Source organism: Octodon degus, unplaced genomic scaffold (genome assembly GCF_000260255.1).
Source record: "Octodon degus isolate 3935 unplaced genomic scaffold, OctDeg1.0 scaffold00053, whole genome shotgun sequence".
NCBI lineage: Eukaryota > Metazoa > Chordata > Mammalia > Rodentia > Octodontidae > Octodon > Octodon degus.
Window position 1 is genome coordinate 13,012,282 of NW_004524629.1, and position 16,493 is coordinate 13,028,774.

General features: G+C 34.1%; 1 protein-coding gene across 2 annotated transcripts in view; it reads right to left on the reverse strand.

Annotated features, from left to right (window-relative positions):
• The window catches only part of Gsk3b (glycogen synthase kinase 3 beta), a 224,180-nt gene that overhangs the window by 36,639 nt on the left and 171,048 nt on the right, over nt 1-16,493 (reverse strand). Inside the window, exons 8-10 of one of the 2 annotated variants that reach the window (XM_004633332.2) lie at nt 14,315-14,410; nt 5,117-5,155; nt 2,326-2,512 (exon numbers count right to left, since the gene is read on the reverse strand). In XM_004633332.2, the coding sequence (XP_004633389.1) occupies nt 2,326-2,512; nt 5,117-5,155; nt 14,315-14,410 (322 nt within the window). The remainder of the gene's footprint in view (nt 1-2,325; nt 2,513-5,116; nt 5,156-14,314; nt 14,411-16,493) is intronic. The other variant, XM_004633333.2, reaches the window with a different exon arrangement.

Here is a 16,493-nt window from a genome sequence, read left to right on the forward strand (position 1 = left end):
TTAGTTCAAAAGTAGTTCAATTAATTACAAAGACATGGATATAAAGATGCAAATAAAAGAACTGGGAATTTTGAGCTAATAATAGAATTCCTCAATTAATATACAACCTTTTAATATATAACCAATTAATATATAACCTAAATCAGTATATAACCTTTCATAAAACATAATTTTAAATAAATTCAAGCTATCAAATCCATTTGAGATCTTAATGGAAAAATGGGAGATAATTTTATATTCAAAGATTACCACTATATGTGCCAATAATTTTGATAAAAAGTGATTAAATGCCAATAGTAACAATCTTAGAGCTGTGATTTTAATTTTCTCTATGCTTCTTTTATGTTTTCAACATTACCTTTCTCTTTTTGGCGGAACCGGGAACTCAGGCCCTTGTGCTTTCCAGGGAAGCGCTTATTCTACTGAGCCATCTCCCCGGCCCCAACATTTCCTTTCTCCTTATTTATTTATTTATTTATTTATTAGAGAGAGAGAGAGAGAGAGAGAGGTGTGTGTGTGTGTGTGGCCAGCTCAGCCCACCAGGGGGCGGGGCTGGCTGGCATGTGGTGCTGGGGGATTGAACCGTGGTCCCTAATGCTTTGCTAAGCTTGTTCTAAGTAGGTGCTTTAGACCACTGAGCCATCTCTCCAGCCCTCCTTTCTCCTCTTAAACTTTGATTGAAACAAAAGTGTAATAATTTAATAAAGCTTCTTTTTACAAAAAGTTTACAACTTGTAAGAGATAGGGTTGTGCAATCTTTGCTTTGAAAGAGGTCAACAGTCTCTTCAGTTGAACTTTTTGTCAAATCATAGTAAACTTATCTATGATAATCTAATATTATCTAGCTTTCTCCCAAACACTTCAGATTCACAGATCAGTATTTTGAAAACAATTTATCCCATTATTAGCTGAAAATTTCAGCTGTGATCTATCAATACAGTACTTTTATTTAATTTCTGCAATAGACACTTAGGTTTTTACAGTATGGGAAAATACATATGGCTCTCTAATTTCCTACTACTATTTTCAAGTTTGTAACCTGGAGAAGAACACATAGTTATGTTTTCTTCATAACACTGTCCTTGAGGTGTTTATGGTAGCTATCAAAAATACCTTACTTTTTTCTAGATCTTCAATTTTGGTTTAATATATTCCCTACCCAAAATTTGCTATTATTAAATTGGGTATAAGGGCTCCAAACAACATTCCAAATGGTTTCTGATCAGCTTTAAATAGAATAAATAGTCCCAGTATATCAGACAATCTTTTTTTTTTGAAATGCAGTTTGCCTATATAACATTGCTAGTAGTTACTATTAACAGCTTAAATTTATAGTCAACAAAACTATACAAATCTATTTTGCTATTAACTCAAGTCTTTCATATATACTGCTTACACACAAAACATCCCACATTGAATTTTAGACAAGTTTATGGGGAAAACATTCAAAATAGAATGTAATGGAATGTAATCAGAATAAATGGTGTTTTTCTTTCCTGGTCCCAAAACTCTCTTCTTCTACCTTCTACATTTTCTAGCCTTACTAAGTTTACAACACAATCAACATATCTACTACTTATTTCTACTACACGAAGTTGCAAACTTTCTGTGCTCAGTTATGGAACAAAACCATATCATCAAGGCCATATGATTAAGTCACTTGGGTCATAATAAGGGAGGAAGGCAAAGTAAACACATAAATCGTGAAGATACGGTGATTATTGCTAAGATTTTAGGAAACCATCAATGAACACACAAACCTAGTTTTCCTTTTGGTGTTCTTCAGCACCTGCAGCTGCACCCACCAACTCTGAGAGGGGACAGGAACTTCTGTATCTGTATTTCTTGCATACATTCTTAGAAAAGGTTTAAAAGACTAGTTCTTTCTCTGTTCCTAAGACAACTGAATTTACATAAATACAGGTACCAACTTATTCCTGTATTTCAAAAACAAGGTGAATCCTTGGAATCAAGAAATACTAATATTTTAAGTTTCAAATTCAAATCTAAAGGCCACACTATACATCACTGTAGTCTTATCAGTGATAAACCTCACTCATTGAAATCTCTAAATTCCTGCTGGGCCCCAAATTATTATAGTTTGCAAAAAATTAGAGAAAGTATACCTATTTGAAAAATTTTATCTGCCAATATTTCCTTTAAGATCATCTCTAAGACTGGCCTAACAACTTATGGGGTACTTCCTACCACCTAAAATACTATGTTCATTGTTGTCCTCCACAAATTTTCGTTAATAGTACATCAATGCACATTTCATGTGTAAGTTTCCCAGACTTGGTAGAAGAGCTAAATATCTGAAATTACCTTGAGTGGTAAAGTTGAAGAGTGCCGGTGTGTCTCGCCCATTTGGTAGTTTGACATTAGGGTCCCGTAATTCATCGAAAAATGAATGTGCACAAGCTTCTAGTGGTGTCAGTCGTGCAGTCGGTGTATATTCCAGCAGACGACTACATAGTGCAATTGCCTCTGGTGGAGTTCGGGGTCGGAAGACCTTAAGTATAAGGAAAGGGAAAGAATATTAATGTTTTATCATAAGAATCTAAGCAAATAACCCAGTGAGTACTTTGTTAATTCCCATCATGGATAAGAACATGGTGTATTTGGGAAAGGAGCCTTCTAGAATGAAAAGAGTTAACTGCATATGATTCACCACACTGGGGTAAGTTCCTAATTGGAGGCTATGAGAGAAATGCTCAGAGAAAAATCTACACATGCTCATCATAAAGCAGTACATTCAAACATGCATATAAAATAGGACAGACACATGACAAAGGCTTAAGTCTGGAGGCAAGCAAAACTAGAAGAATATAAAAAAATTAAAGTTTAGACGCTTAAAAAACTGCCTGTCAGTAATCATAGCAGAATAATTGTTGGCAATAAATAGCACTGTTCAAACTTGGCAATCACTATTAAAGAAGAAAAGCTATTTCTCTAGGCCTACAAATACAAATGCTTCTCAGTAAGCAGAACTTACCATCATTTGAGGAAGTTATTTATTTATTTATTTATTTATTCATTCATTCATTCATTCATTCAGTACCGGGGATCAAACTCAGGACCTTGCACTTGCCAGGCAAGCACTTATTCTACTGAGCTACCTCCCCAGCCCTCTGAAGAAGTTACTGAGTATTCTGATGTGACAAAACGTCTGACAGTGTTTTCTTAAGTAGCTATTAGCATGAATGTGGCCAAGTCACTCTTAACTAAGTGAAAATAATAAATATTCTATGATTTATGAATATAATCAGGGAAAGGGAAATGTATTTTTCATTAAGTCATAAGCAGAAAAAAGTCAAATGAAGACCATATCATAGTAAAATGTAAATAAATTAATTTTCTTGAAATAAATAGCTTTCTACTCATCTGTGTATTAAAAGCAATCAATGTACAGAACTATGGGAATATATTTCATTCTAAGTAATGCTAGTTGAAGAAATTAATGGGAAAATAGAAACAAAAGTACATAGACGAATCTTCAATACTAAAAAAGAATGAAACATTTCCTTGATAAAATAAAGGTGTGGTAGTGGAGGTAGACAGACACATAAAGGGAAGCAGACAGAATGAGCAGAGGGGAGAAAACCTGCAAGTGAGGAAGGACATGCAGACTCTGATGGGGGTGAAAGTACTCTGGGAAGCTGAGGTTTCCTTATGGCAATGGGTCACATAACATCCAGTTGTTCACTTAAGGTAAAGTCAGGAGAACTGGGCACAACAAGAGTTCATTAGGTATTTAGAAGACTAAGAGTGCTTTCTATAAAAACTAAAAACTTAAAAAAAATATACAGCTCACTACTGAAAAATTATTTCCCATGGAAACTGAGAAGCTGGTTTAAATATAATCTTTGTTTCAGAACCTAATGATGTTAGTCAATTTATTGGCTATATTAGAAAGCAAGCCCTTTGTAAGATCAAGAACTGCCTTGTATTTATGTTTTTGAGTGTTTTTAGTTGAAAAAACTTTAAAATGCTTAGATCATCATGTTTCTGGTCATTTCCCCCTTTCTGGCTTAAGGTTCATAATCAAATCCAGAATACAAAAAGAAAATAGTCCAAAAACTAAGAAAATTTATCATTAAAACATTAAATGCTTTTGATATTTTATTCCTGCATTTACTTGATATTATATGAATTTATCTGCTAGCTGATCCAATACGCTTCAACACCAATAATGGTACCACATAAGTAGAACTAAAAATAGCATCACATTCAAAATGAACATTCCTGCTACAATTCCAAGGTAGGGCTAGCTAGCTGGTGAGTGAAAGAAAGTTTCTTATTAAGGAATTTTTTATGCTAGAGGTATTAATAAACCAGTACTGTAAGTTTATTTCTGACAAACTTCTTTCTCATGTTTTACTGGCTATGATCATCCATGTTTGTACTAAGATATGTATTTGTATATTTTGTCAGAAATCCTAACTCAAATAGTTATAAAAAAATAATTTAAGAATTTACATTAAAAGTCAGGAGAGAATCTGCTTTTAAAAAAAGCTTCTGATTTTACTTTAAACCCTTGAAGTCTCTTGAGAAAAACCTTGGTTCAGTACTTTGTGGAGAAAGATAAAGTAGAAAATTATGTGGAGTTAAAACCCAACATCCCAGAGTTTAGATTTCTGACAATAAATACAGGGTGTGGTAGCATGCAACTTCCAACAATTACATTCCAAACCAAAAACTAGCTCTTCTCAGTATCTTTATATCTAAAGAGAAGGAAACCAACAACTATTGAAATACAGGTTTTAGTAAAAGAAGTTTCTGTTGCCACATCATTTCTTGCTCGGTGAAACTGCTTGATACCCAGAATGTTTGTTTTAGTAGATCTTTACCAGTATTTTATTCTTGTTAATAATTAAAAACTCCACAATTCCTAAACTTCAATCTGTATGTCAAGGATCACCTAGGAGACTGACAACCTAAATATACCATAAAAAACCTATTCCATACAACTAATGAAAGAAGAAATCACAAGTACCTACATTGTTTCTACTACTATATTTCAAGAATTATTTCAATTTTCACAAAATATTTACCCCCAAGTTTTATAGATCTGCCTTGAAATTTTGGGAAAAAAAAAAAAAAATTAAGTACATACCCGCACTCCTGAGGTGAAATGTCCTGTTCCTGACGAATCCTAAAGATGATAATGCAGTGAAATAATCCAAACAGGGGAAGTCAATCCAAAAGAGAATAGTCCAGCAAGGAAAAATATATCCAATGTTATAAGAAATTCATGGTGTAGGGGGACATAGAAAATGTTTATACAATTATAAACTTTAAACATCAGTAGCAAGTCCAGAATTTAAAAATTATTTCACCACAGTGTATGCAAAAATTTTTTTTGATTGTGCAATGGTGAGGCACAGTAAAGAAACATTTTAATTTGTTTATTATGTTCCAATGCCAGTGTATTTATTAAAAAAATATAAAACCAAAAAAAGTTAAATCAAAATGAAATCTAGAAGTAAAGTTCCCAAAGTAAAGTGGTCTTCTATGACCTGGATTCATCATCCATAGACATGGCTGGGAGGGGGCATATTAGCCTGCTTTTAAAGATGTAGGTTCCCAATATATTAATTTTTCACAATTAATATGTCCCAGTTACATAGTATAAACATTTTTGCTAAATCATTAGTGATGAGAGAAGCATATTTAATATTTTTACTTTATAGTACTATAGATTTCAAGCTAGATATTTTCAATTTGTGTGAACTAAGAACGATTAGGCCACCGCGGATTATTCTCCATTTTTGGATTGACTTCCCTGCTAAAAGATGTTTATTTGCTGACATTCTCATTATCTTAGGACTCTTCAGGAAACTGACATATCACATCAGGAGTGCGGGTATAAACTTACTTTTTCTATGTGGGCTTTGCCCCCTCATACCCTTGCACCCATTACTGAGGAAAAATATAGAACATTCTTTCCTTTTTGGAAAAATTCACTGAAAAAAAAATCTTGTATTTTTTAGCACTACAAATTCAACACAGTTCAGTCTGAAAATATGCCCAATTCACCCACCAAAAGCTAAACAAAAATTTATACAATAAACAATACAATTAAGGGACAGTCACAGTTACAGGTGACATGCATAGTAATGTATACCAACACCTAGGCACAACGGAGCCAAATATACAAGGGAGGTAGCAGGGTCTATTATGTCTAGGTATTGAGAACAAAAGAACAAAAGGCAGAACTCACCGGTAGCTGTGAACTCCCTTGGCTATTCTAAGAGAATGTAACATTCTTTAGGATAGTTTCCAGTGGGAGAATTAAATATTTTGCAAAAATAAATAATCCGCGGATTATTTTTAGTCTGCAAACTAAGATTTAGTATATGGATTAAAATCCAGCCCATAAGAATAAAAATTCTCACAGCACAACCAGGTGTACAAAAGTAGAAAACCATACTAAAAGACCTGACAGCACAAAGTAAAATTCAACTGGGCCAACTAATAATTAGTGCGCAGACTAAATATGGCCAGCCAAGTATACAGCAAGGCCAAAGAGATTTCAAAAAAAAAAACCCCTTATAAAAATCTAAAAGCAAAGGGCAAAGAAAAAAATAAATAAATAAAAGAAAAAAGAAGGAAAAAAAAAAAAAAAACCAGAAAGAAAGAAAAAAGAACAGGTCAAAAGAAAATATAGAAAGTAAAATTCAAAAGAACCAAAACACTGACATGAACTTTTAAAGTGATTTAAGTACTACCTCACCTATGCAGCAACATATTTTCTTAAATTAAAACAAACATCAGCTCTCATCACAAATGCTAGTCCATAGAAGAAACAGAAAAATACATTGTTTTCTTTTTAGCAAAAAGAAAGTCTATGGTGTCTAACAAATGCAAACAATTATTCAAAGTAAATTTGCATTTGGGTAACCCAAGACTGACACAGGTAACTCTTTTCCTGTACGTCCTAAAACAGACTTTGGCCATCCAAAGTTCAAACTGGAGCTGCTAAGACTGACTCTCAGCCCTTCAAAATGGCTGTTTATTAAAAATCTCATACCCTGACTATCAAGTCTATACTTAAGCTGCTTCAAACATCAGCTATCACCAACTCTGCTATATTATGCAGCCGATCAGAGAAATATGAAACTGATATTTTATGGCTAAAACAGTAATAATTAATTTAAAAAAAATTTAATGCATTTGGTTGTTGCAGAGTATCACTACACAGCTCGGACTCATGGTAATCCTCCTGCTTTCATCCTCCCCAGCATGTGCCCATTCTTGGACTTTGGCCAGCTCAGCCCACCAGGGGGCAGGACTGGTACAGCATGTGCTGCTAGGGATCGAGCCACAGTCCCTGTGCTTGCCTAAGCTTGCCTAAGTAGGCAATTTGGTCTGCTGAGCTATCTCACCAGCCCAGTGGTAATTAAAGAACACAGAACATGTGTTGTAATGGTTTCAAACAGCTATTTGACTTTATTATTTTTCATAATAAATTTACAACACTGACACTGTATTCTGGCCTACACAAAATACAAGCCCCCAGTATAAAAAAATGAATAAACCATAGATGTTCCTAAAGTACAATTCAACAATGGCTCTCAAATAACCTATTAATAAACTAAAATGAAAGAGTGGATCTGTTGAACAGCTAAATATTAAATAAGAAAAGAAATTATATCAAAGTTCTTACATAATAGCATATAAATCAATTAACTGGTCTACACTATAATTTAAAAACATTTTGGAGTGTTTTACATTGTTCTAATGATGCAGTGACATGAAGTGACACAACTCATTTTAATACTATCAAAAATGATTACCAGCAGCTATTCAAAATTGATTTTCAGAGAATACATGAGCCAACTAAAATAGGTATGTTTGAAGTTAGCATCTAATGTGGTAGAGAGTAAACTGAATACAGTGAAAGCTTATTCAAGGGATACATTTTTTTCTAACCTTTGAAGATAGCAGTTTTACATTTAGGTAAGGAAGGCTGAGTATAAGAATCACAAAGAATACTGTACTTTCTTTAGCTATGACAGAGTATTCAATGAATTTCAGTTGTACTAATTCAAAAACTAGTTGAGTTTTCCTAAGTTCTGTTGTACATAAGACAATATGTGTAGATATTAGTATTTAACTATGCAATATAATGTATCCTAAATCATTCACTGATGACAGGACAATACTATGGGCTTACACATTACATGTGATTTACCCAATAATATTCACTTAACATTTAATCTCTTACTGTTCACAAAATAAGTTACTGTAGTCATGCTGGCCTTCCCAAGAATACATGAATACAGCATTTCCTTTTCCCCCACAACTTCCCACTGAAGCAATATTTAACTAGGCTACCATTACTAATCTTTTCTATCTTTTTTTAAATTATAATTTTCATTCAACAGCCTACTTTCTCTGTCATCTTTAAAGAGACTTCCTTTACCCCTTTAACAGCTTCCCTAAAGATTCACTTTGTAAAACCTATTAAGAATGTGGAAAACCTTTGAACTATTACAGTATATTATCAAATATACAGTCATACAGCACTTTACATCAGTCAACACTTTGAGCTTGTCAAGGACAAGGAACTATAATTTATTTCTTGTAGTATTGGTTACATAGAGCGTACAACATTCATATTTATTTATTTATTTATTTATTATTCATTTTAGGAAAGGATCTACAGGGTGTTCAGGGGCTCACTACTAGATTAGACTCACAGTGATCTGCCTGTTCACAGCCTCCCAAGAGCTGGGATTACAGGTGTGTACCACCACGCCCAGTCTCAACTGCCATCTCAGTGGCCCCGGCATGGCAGGCCTGGGGATCAAACTTCCCATCCCTTGTGCCTGCTTGCAGACGCTTTAATCTGCTGAGCTATTTGGCCAGCCCACATGATTTAAAGAACAAGTGATAAAGGAAGGGAAATTTGAAGAACAAGTGATAAAGGAAAGGAAATTTTTATGTCAAATTTGCCTTCCTTTCCAATCTATCCCTAACCTATGTCTGTCTCCTATAAACAATTTTTAGTGGAAGTCCACTCACACAGGAAAATGGACATTAGAAAGAGGGAGAAAATGATTATTCTAGCACTAATAAAGATACATGCAGAAATTTCAGTAGACAATATAATGTAAGAATCCAGGAGATAAATGATAACGGGTTAGAGTATCCAGGGCAAAGGAGTTTGAGTAATTATATAAAACACAGGAGAAGTGGCAATCTTAGGAGCCAACAGAAATTTCCAATATGGTTTTGCGAATGAAATGAATAAGACAGAGAAACAAAAAAAGACACACATAGGAGACAGGCAAGAAAAGTTTGATAGCAATCTTTGCTTTTGTGCTTTCCAGGCTTCACTATAGGCAATTTTGGTAATGTAGTGAATATCAGTTAAAATATAAATTCTTACTTTCTGAAAAATCTTGTATATAAGGATCAGAGGAAAAAAAAGTATGAAGAAAATCTTTTTTTTTTTTTTTTTTAATTTTATTCTTTAATGTATTTGGTACAGGATCTTACTATGCAGTTCAAACTCAAGTGATCCTCCTGTTTTCAGCCTCCCTGGTGCTGGGATTACAGACATGTGCCAACCACACTGAGTCTTGATGACTAGTTTATCATGCCTGGGGGCCAGGGCCAGGGCTGCATGTGGTATGGGGGATTGAACCCCAGTCCCTGTGCTTGCTTAAGCAGGTGCTTAGTCCACTGAACTATCTTGCTGGCCCTAGAAAATCTTAAAAAGTCTATAATGATTACTTTTTTTTTTTTTTTTTTTAAGCTAAAATGGACCTTAGAATTTAATTTTCTGCCCACTCTGTTAGCCAGTTGGGAATACTAGTATTTATTCACATTAAAGCACATCATCCATGTTCTAAGAAATCAAGTAGGCAAAGATTAATTTTTGTGGATAATGCTTTCTAGTACCTGTATGTGTAACCTACACACCTGAAACTAAACAACAAACATTTAAAGGTTAATTCATACCTGTATGATGAAAAAGAAACTAGGAGCTGCTATTATATAAATAGTATGACTTAGTAGGTACTATAAGAGTTATATAATGGGAATACAGTAATCATGAAGAACTTGGAGAACAGGAAAGTATTACTTGAGATCTTCAGAAAGTTGAACAGGAAAAAAAAAAGAACATTCTAAATGGGATGGAGAACAAAATAGCAAAAGATAGAAATAAATATGGCTTTTCTGTGGTCTCTGAGACAACAGTTTGATTACCTCAGAAAATTCCACATGAGTACAATGACCTTCAATATAAACTACAAGCTGACCAACACTTATACATAGCTAGCATATTAAGTAGCCCTGTAACAGCAGGGCCCTTGAGATTCTAATCTACTTTCTTCTACAAGACGTATCACTTACGGAAGAATATACAGACATCTGTTACTTAATTGATCTCACGGCATTACTATTAGGATAAAGTGGAAATATTTATCCTACTGAAATTTAAAAAAAAAAATAGCAAAACTGGGTAAGCAAAACAAGGGGGGGGGAATCCAACACAGCCACTAATTTATAACCTGATTAGAAATTCCTAATCTATCTAAATAAAACTTGAAAATTCATTTCCTAACAATATGCATTTCTTTTTTTTTTTTTTTTTTTTTTTGCGGAACCGGGGATTGAACTCAGGCCCTTGCGCTTGCCAGGGAAGCACTTATTCCGCTGAGCCATCTCTCCGGCCCCACAATATGCATTTAAGGAGGAAGAATGTTAGAGATCTTGGTAAAGTAACTACTTTTAAGCAATGAAATATCCTAGAGAAGGTTAGCAGCAGGACAAAAATAAAATGCCCGTTTTCCTGGAAAGGAAGGATATAAAAGACAAAGAATAGAGTGACTGCCAGGTGTGATGGTGCATGCCTGTATTCCTAGCACTCTGGAGGCTGTGGTAGGAGGATTACCACAAGTTCCAGGCTAGTTTGGGCTACAAAGTGAGTTCAAGGCCATTTTGAACTGCATAGCAGCAAAACCCTGTCTCAAAAAAGACCTCCCCTGCAAAAAAAAAAAAAAAGAACAGAGTGACTGAATACCTGAAACTGGGATACTTTGAGAGTAATGAATATAGGAATTTTATAGGAATTGCAACATTCTGAACCCAGTTACCTAACCAGCCTTGTCACTGTATGTATTTTATGTCAAATTTCCCCTAAAGACTATGACAGTATCACATATTCCTTTATTTTCTTGACACAGGCTCAGCTCTCATTACATAATGCAGGCAGACTTTGAACTCACAATCTCCCTGCCTGAGCCTCCTAAATGCTGGGATTACATTCATGTGTAACGGCATCCAGCTCCCACATAGTTTTTAAAATCTAACTTTGATAGCAATGATGATGGACTGAAGTGATGTGAAACTAAAGAGGTGAAACTAGGAGGCAGCAGATTATTTTACAATTCTACTATATGACAATGTTCTAAACCAAAATTAAGAGCAATGGAGACAACAACAACAACAACAAAAAAGAGGACAAATCAGAAAATTATGTTGAGGTGTAACTTTCACATTTACTTAAAACTAAAATAGAAGTCCTTTATAAACAACCTGCATTTTCAAAAGAGCCTGAAGAAAAGTCATAGCAGATAATTACTACCTTACAAAAGAAAGAAGCTGAGGTATAAACATTAGGAGCAGCAGTGTTTATCTCCTCACTCTACTTTTTATATATTCTGTCACCTAATCCTGCCTTCACATTCTAACTGCAAAATTTAAGCTTCTTTACCTCTTCATCTCTGGCTCTACTGAATTCTCCATCTACTTTTATATAAGTTCCTTTCACTTTTACTCTGATTTTCTTTCTTGAAGTGTACCACATACACCAATGTAGAGGGCCTATGTTCTCTCATACCCAATAACAATCCCTATTTAAAACCATGACCATGTATTTCTTTCCCCACTTAAGCCACAAGTGTTTTATTAATAGATTAGGTTGCACTGCTATTCTGGAACAGTCAAGGGCAACTTAATTGATTTTTGTCATACACCATTCTGGGACCATCTCAGTTTTTTTGTATTTCTTCACTCTTTTCCAAACACCTATATCCCGTCATCTCATTATATACTTTCACAGAAGACATTTTCTCTCTTAATCTTTATTTCTGACTGCATTTTTGAGACTCAAGTTACCAATCTTGGAGATCCAGCTGCATTATACAGTAACTGAAGAAATCAAAGAGTTCATATCCATACACCCACAGCTTTGGGAAACGGAAGATGGGGGTGGAGGTTGGGGGCGGGGGGAATGGGGTAGGGAAGAAAAAGTTCTTACTTTTTGACCCCTACTTTCCAGACCCTAATGGCAAGATGTTCTACAGTCTTTACAGAGTATTGTTTTTAAAAATTATCCCTTCGGCTACTTAACATAAGACAGCATTTCTTAAGTTGCTGTCTACCCTCATAATGGGAGAAGGTAGGAAGAGGCAAATGAATCACCTCTAGGACTCTCATAAAATTTTGTATTTTCATAAAATCTGTATTTTAAAAAAATCAAAACAAGTATATTTTGATCATCGGACAAAATGGAACCATGGAATTTCTGCATACTAATTTGTGTGTGCTGAGAAGTAAACACAAACGAATGAAATGAAAACCAAATTATGTAAAAGAACACTTTGATTTGAAGTGTTCACAGTAATTTTAGCAGAAAAGGTAGAAGTAAATCATTATTCTGGCCAGGGAGATGGCTCAGTAGAATAAGTGCTTCCCTGGCAAGCACAAAAATCATTCTACACCTAGTACAGGAATGACAATGTAAAGAAGGTGAAAGAATAGTTTAAGGCACACAAATTCATCATAGCTGTTGTGCTGGCTGAATTTTAATCAATCATTCCTCACATTCCACTCTGGTTAATATTTCCAAAGTGAGGCAATAACCCAAAGGAAAAATGCCAAATATGATACATACTAATGTTAACGGCAATGCTGATTTTTTAAAAAATGAGGATGGGAACTGTTAAATAGGACTTTATGATCTTAATATCAGTCATATATACATACATAGAGGGTAATATCTGATGAATACTTCATACCATAACAAAGAAAACTATGGACATATAGATAAGACAAAACAAATTATACTCTTCTTACCCATACTTCCTTATTTACTCATAGCACAGAATTTTGAGTTATTTTCTCCTTAACCTGACTGAAGCCATAGTATACTATAAACCACTTATTTTAGCACTTTTAACTTGTTAATATCTTTAATGGATTCTAACTAAACCCAAAATAAGCTACCAGGGATTCTCTGAGTTAGAGGCAAGTGAGAGTTTATAAATATTTCCTGACTCTAGCTCAAAATAAACCTTAAGTACAAAAATCCAAGGGGCCGGGATATAGTTCAGTGGCATAAGTGCCTGCCTGGCAAATGCAAGGTCCTAAGATGATCTCTGGTACCGCAAAAAAAAAAAAAAAAAAAAACCTCCCCAAAAACCAAGAGTACTTTATTGAAGATCATTTAGTGTTTATCATAATTTTTTTTTAAAAAAGGGAAGAATATATTGGTCTCTTGGTTAAAAAGGAAATAATAGGGGCCAGGTAGATGGCTCAGCGGAATAAGTGCTTCCCTGGCAAGCACGAGGGCCTGAGTTCAATCCCCAGTTCTGCCAAAAAAATAAAAATAAAAATAAAATAATTCAGAAATTTTCTGTACTTCCGATTTGATTTGAAACTGTCTCATTGCTGTTTATCAATAAAATTTTGAAAAAAAAAAAAAAAGGAAATAATAATTAGCAATTTGATTTTCTGAAGAGAAGTAAGTACCAAAATAAAAACTATCTTTTGGTAAATTGGTAATTGTGCTGTTTAGAACTGATTCCATCTAATGTTAAGATTGGCTTTTTCCAATGGCTGGTAATACCCTTTAAAGGTATCAGCTGCTTTCCATATATAATCCCAGAAAGATTCTATCTGCTTTTTAATACTGCTCCCAAAATACCAATAAGAGGGAAAAATAAAACCACACATGAAATAAGAATATGGACAATAACGAACCTCTATGTAAATAAATTTCTGAATTTTAGGTTGCTGAACTTTATATATAAGATCCTGCTCCAATATTTTAATGATACAGGTACCTTACTATGCAAGCAAATGAAGGCCCAGGCTGGAAACCTCACAGAATTCAGTAAGAACAAAACTATATACAGGCAATGTAGCACTAAAGTACAACTACTCAATTCTATTTACATGCAGAACTGCTATTATTTGTACCCAAGTACTTATTCTGGTCTCCAAACAGTTTAAGAACAAGGAGAAATGTAAGTTTTTGATAATACGCTTTCTTAAAAAACTCATTTTCACTCACCTTTGTCCAAGGATGCGCCTTAATTTGAGGGAATTTGAATTCGGTGTAATTTGGGTTCATTTCTCTAATTTGCTCCCTTGTTGGTGTTCCAAGGACCTAGGCAAGAAAAAAAAATTACATAGTGCCATCTTTTCCCAACATTTTTACACAGTCTCAATACACTGAGTACTTTACTGCCTCTAAAGCTGCACTAAGCACTGGATAAAGTAAAAGTACAAAGACCTGGTGGTATAAGTGTCAAGAAGAAATAGTCAATACTAAAAATGAGCACTGTGAAAAAATTCTATGACCTAGAATAAAACAAATTTATTGAAATGAAATATTACACCATTTATAACTAAATGACAGCTAGCTACACAGAATAAAAGCAATGCAATATACCAAATATTTACTTTGTGGTGGCAACCAGTGAATATTCAGGGTAATTCTATAACCATTCTGGACAGGGTGAAAATTTTCATATTTTTTGTTGGTTCTAATTCTTTGGACTTCATTACCTATGAGAACTTCGTAAGAATCTTAAACAGTTTCTTCTTTAAAAGATACTCAAGAGAATGAAAAGAAAGGAAAATCAGAATTTTAAAAAATCTGATATATTTTGCAAAGTGTCTCGAATACATGGACAACACTAGCGGACATTATACTAAGTGAAATAACAGACACAGAAAGGTAAGTACTGTACCTTTTCATTTATATGTGGAAACTCAAACACTAATATCAAAAGAAGTAGCGAAGAGAACAATGATTATTAGAAACTGGGAATGGTATGGAGGTTAGAAGGAATGGAGACAGATGGGTAATGTGTATGGGGTGTAATTATTAAGGAGAAAGAGCTTCTAAATTATACAATTCAGAAGAACTACCTACAGTTGACAAGTGAGTATTTCAAAATAAGTAGTACAGAAGATCTTGAATAAATACAATATAAACGAATGATGTAACTCTTAACTGATAGGCCCATAACCATAATCATTATCCACTGCATACTTGTGTCAAAATGCCACACTATATCTCAAAATGTACAACACTATGTGTCAACCAAAACAAAAAATAAAGATATGAACAGACACTTCACCAAAAACAACATGAAGATAGTAAATGCATACATAAAAGTTTTTCAACACCATTAATTACAAGGGAAACTTTAGTTAAGTCTACAAGATACAACTACACAGTATCTTATAGCCAAAGAGCAGGGCTAAAACTAAAGGCTTTTTAGGGGTAAATGAGTTTCAGGAGATAGTATCAAAGAATCTGATTATGGGATTTGGTTGGAGGACAAACAACTTAGTTTGTAATTTTAGCAGCTGTGAAAATGTTTAGAGTATTAAGCATGAAACTGTAGACCTGGAGAAAAAACAGTATGCACGGGATGTATGGGACACAGACATATGGCAATAAGGATATTTAAAAAGAAGGCTATAATGGCTAGAAGAGGCACCACAATCAACACATGGTTAACATTTAAAAAACAGAGAGGTAAAATAAAATTCAAAATATGTTCACTGAAGTTGGCCATGAAGGTATTGGATTTAGATAATATCCATTATAGAATAAGCTGACTGTAATCACCTGAAATGAGTTCAGTGAAGATGGCAAATTAATTTTTTTCAAAAAGTACATAAGAGAAAATAGAAAGTAATTTATTAGTTTACAATGTGGTAAACTACAATACTGGCACTATGACAATTTTCTTTCTTCATTTTAAATTTTACAGATACTGCATTACTCCATTTTACACTTCAAGAAACCTAAGGATAACTGAAGCCTCAAAGTTACAGTTTGTTAGTGGCAGAAGAGACACACAAATGTTTGTGTAAATGATTCATCAGGAATAGGACATTTCACCTCAGAAGTGCGGGTATGTACTTAATTTCTCCCCCCCCCCCAATACTTTACCCAGTACTAAGGGCAGAAAAATGGGTGGTTAAAGGAAAAACAAAAACAAAAACAACAACAAAAAAAAAAACCCCACCAAAAAACATTTCCTTAAACTTCTTTGATTGTACCATTAAAAAAAAAATCCTGGGGCTGGGGAGATGGCTCAGTAGAATAAGCGCTTGCCTGGCAAGCACAAGGGCCTGAGTTCAATCCCCAGTTCCACCAAAAAATAAATAAATAAAGGAATTATGTCAGTTAAAAAAAAAAATCCTAAATTCTTTTGAACTGTAAACATATA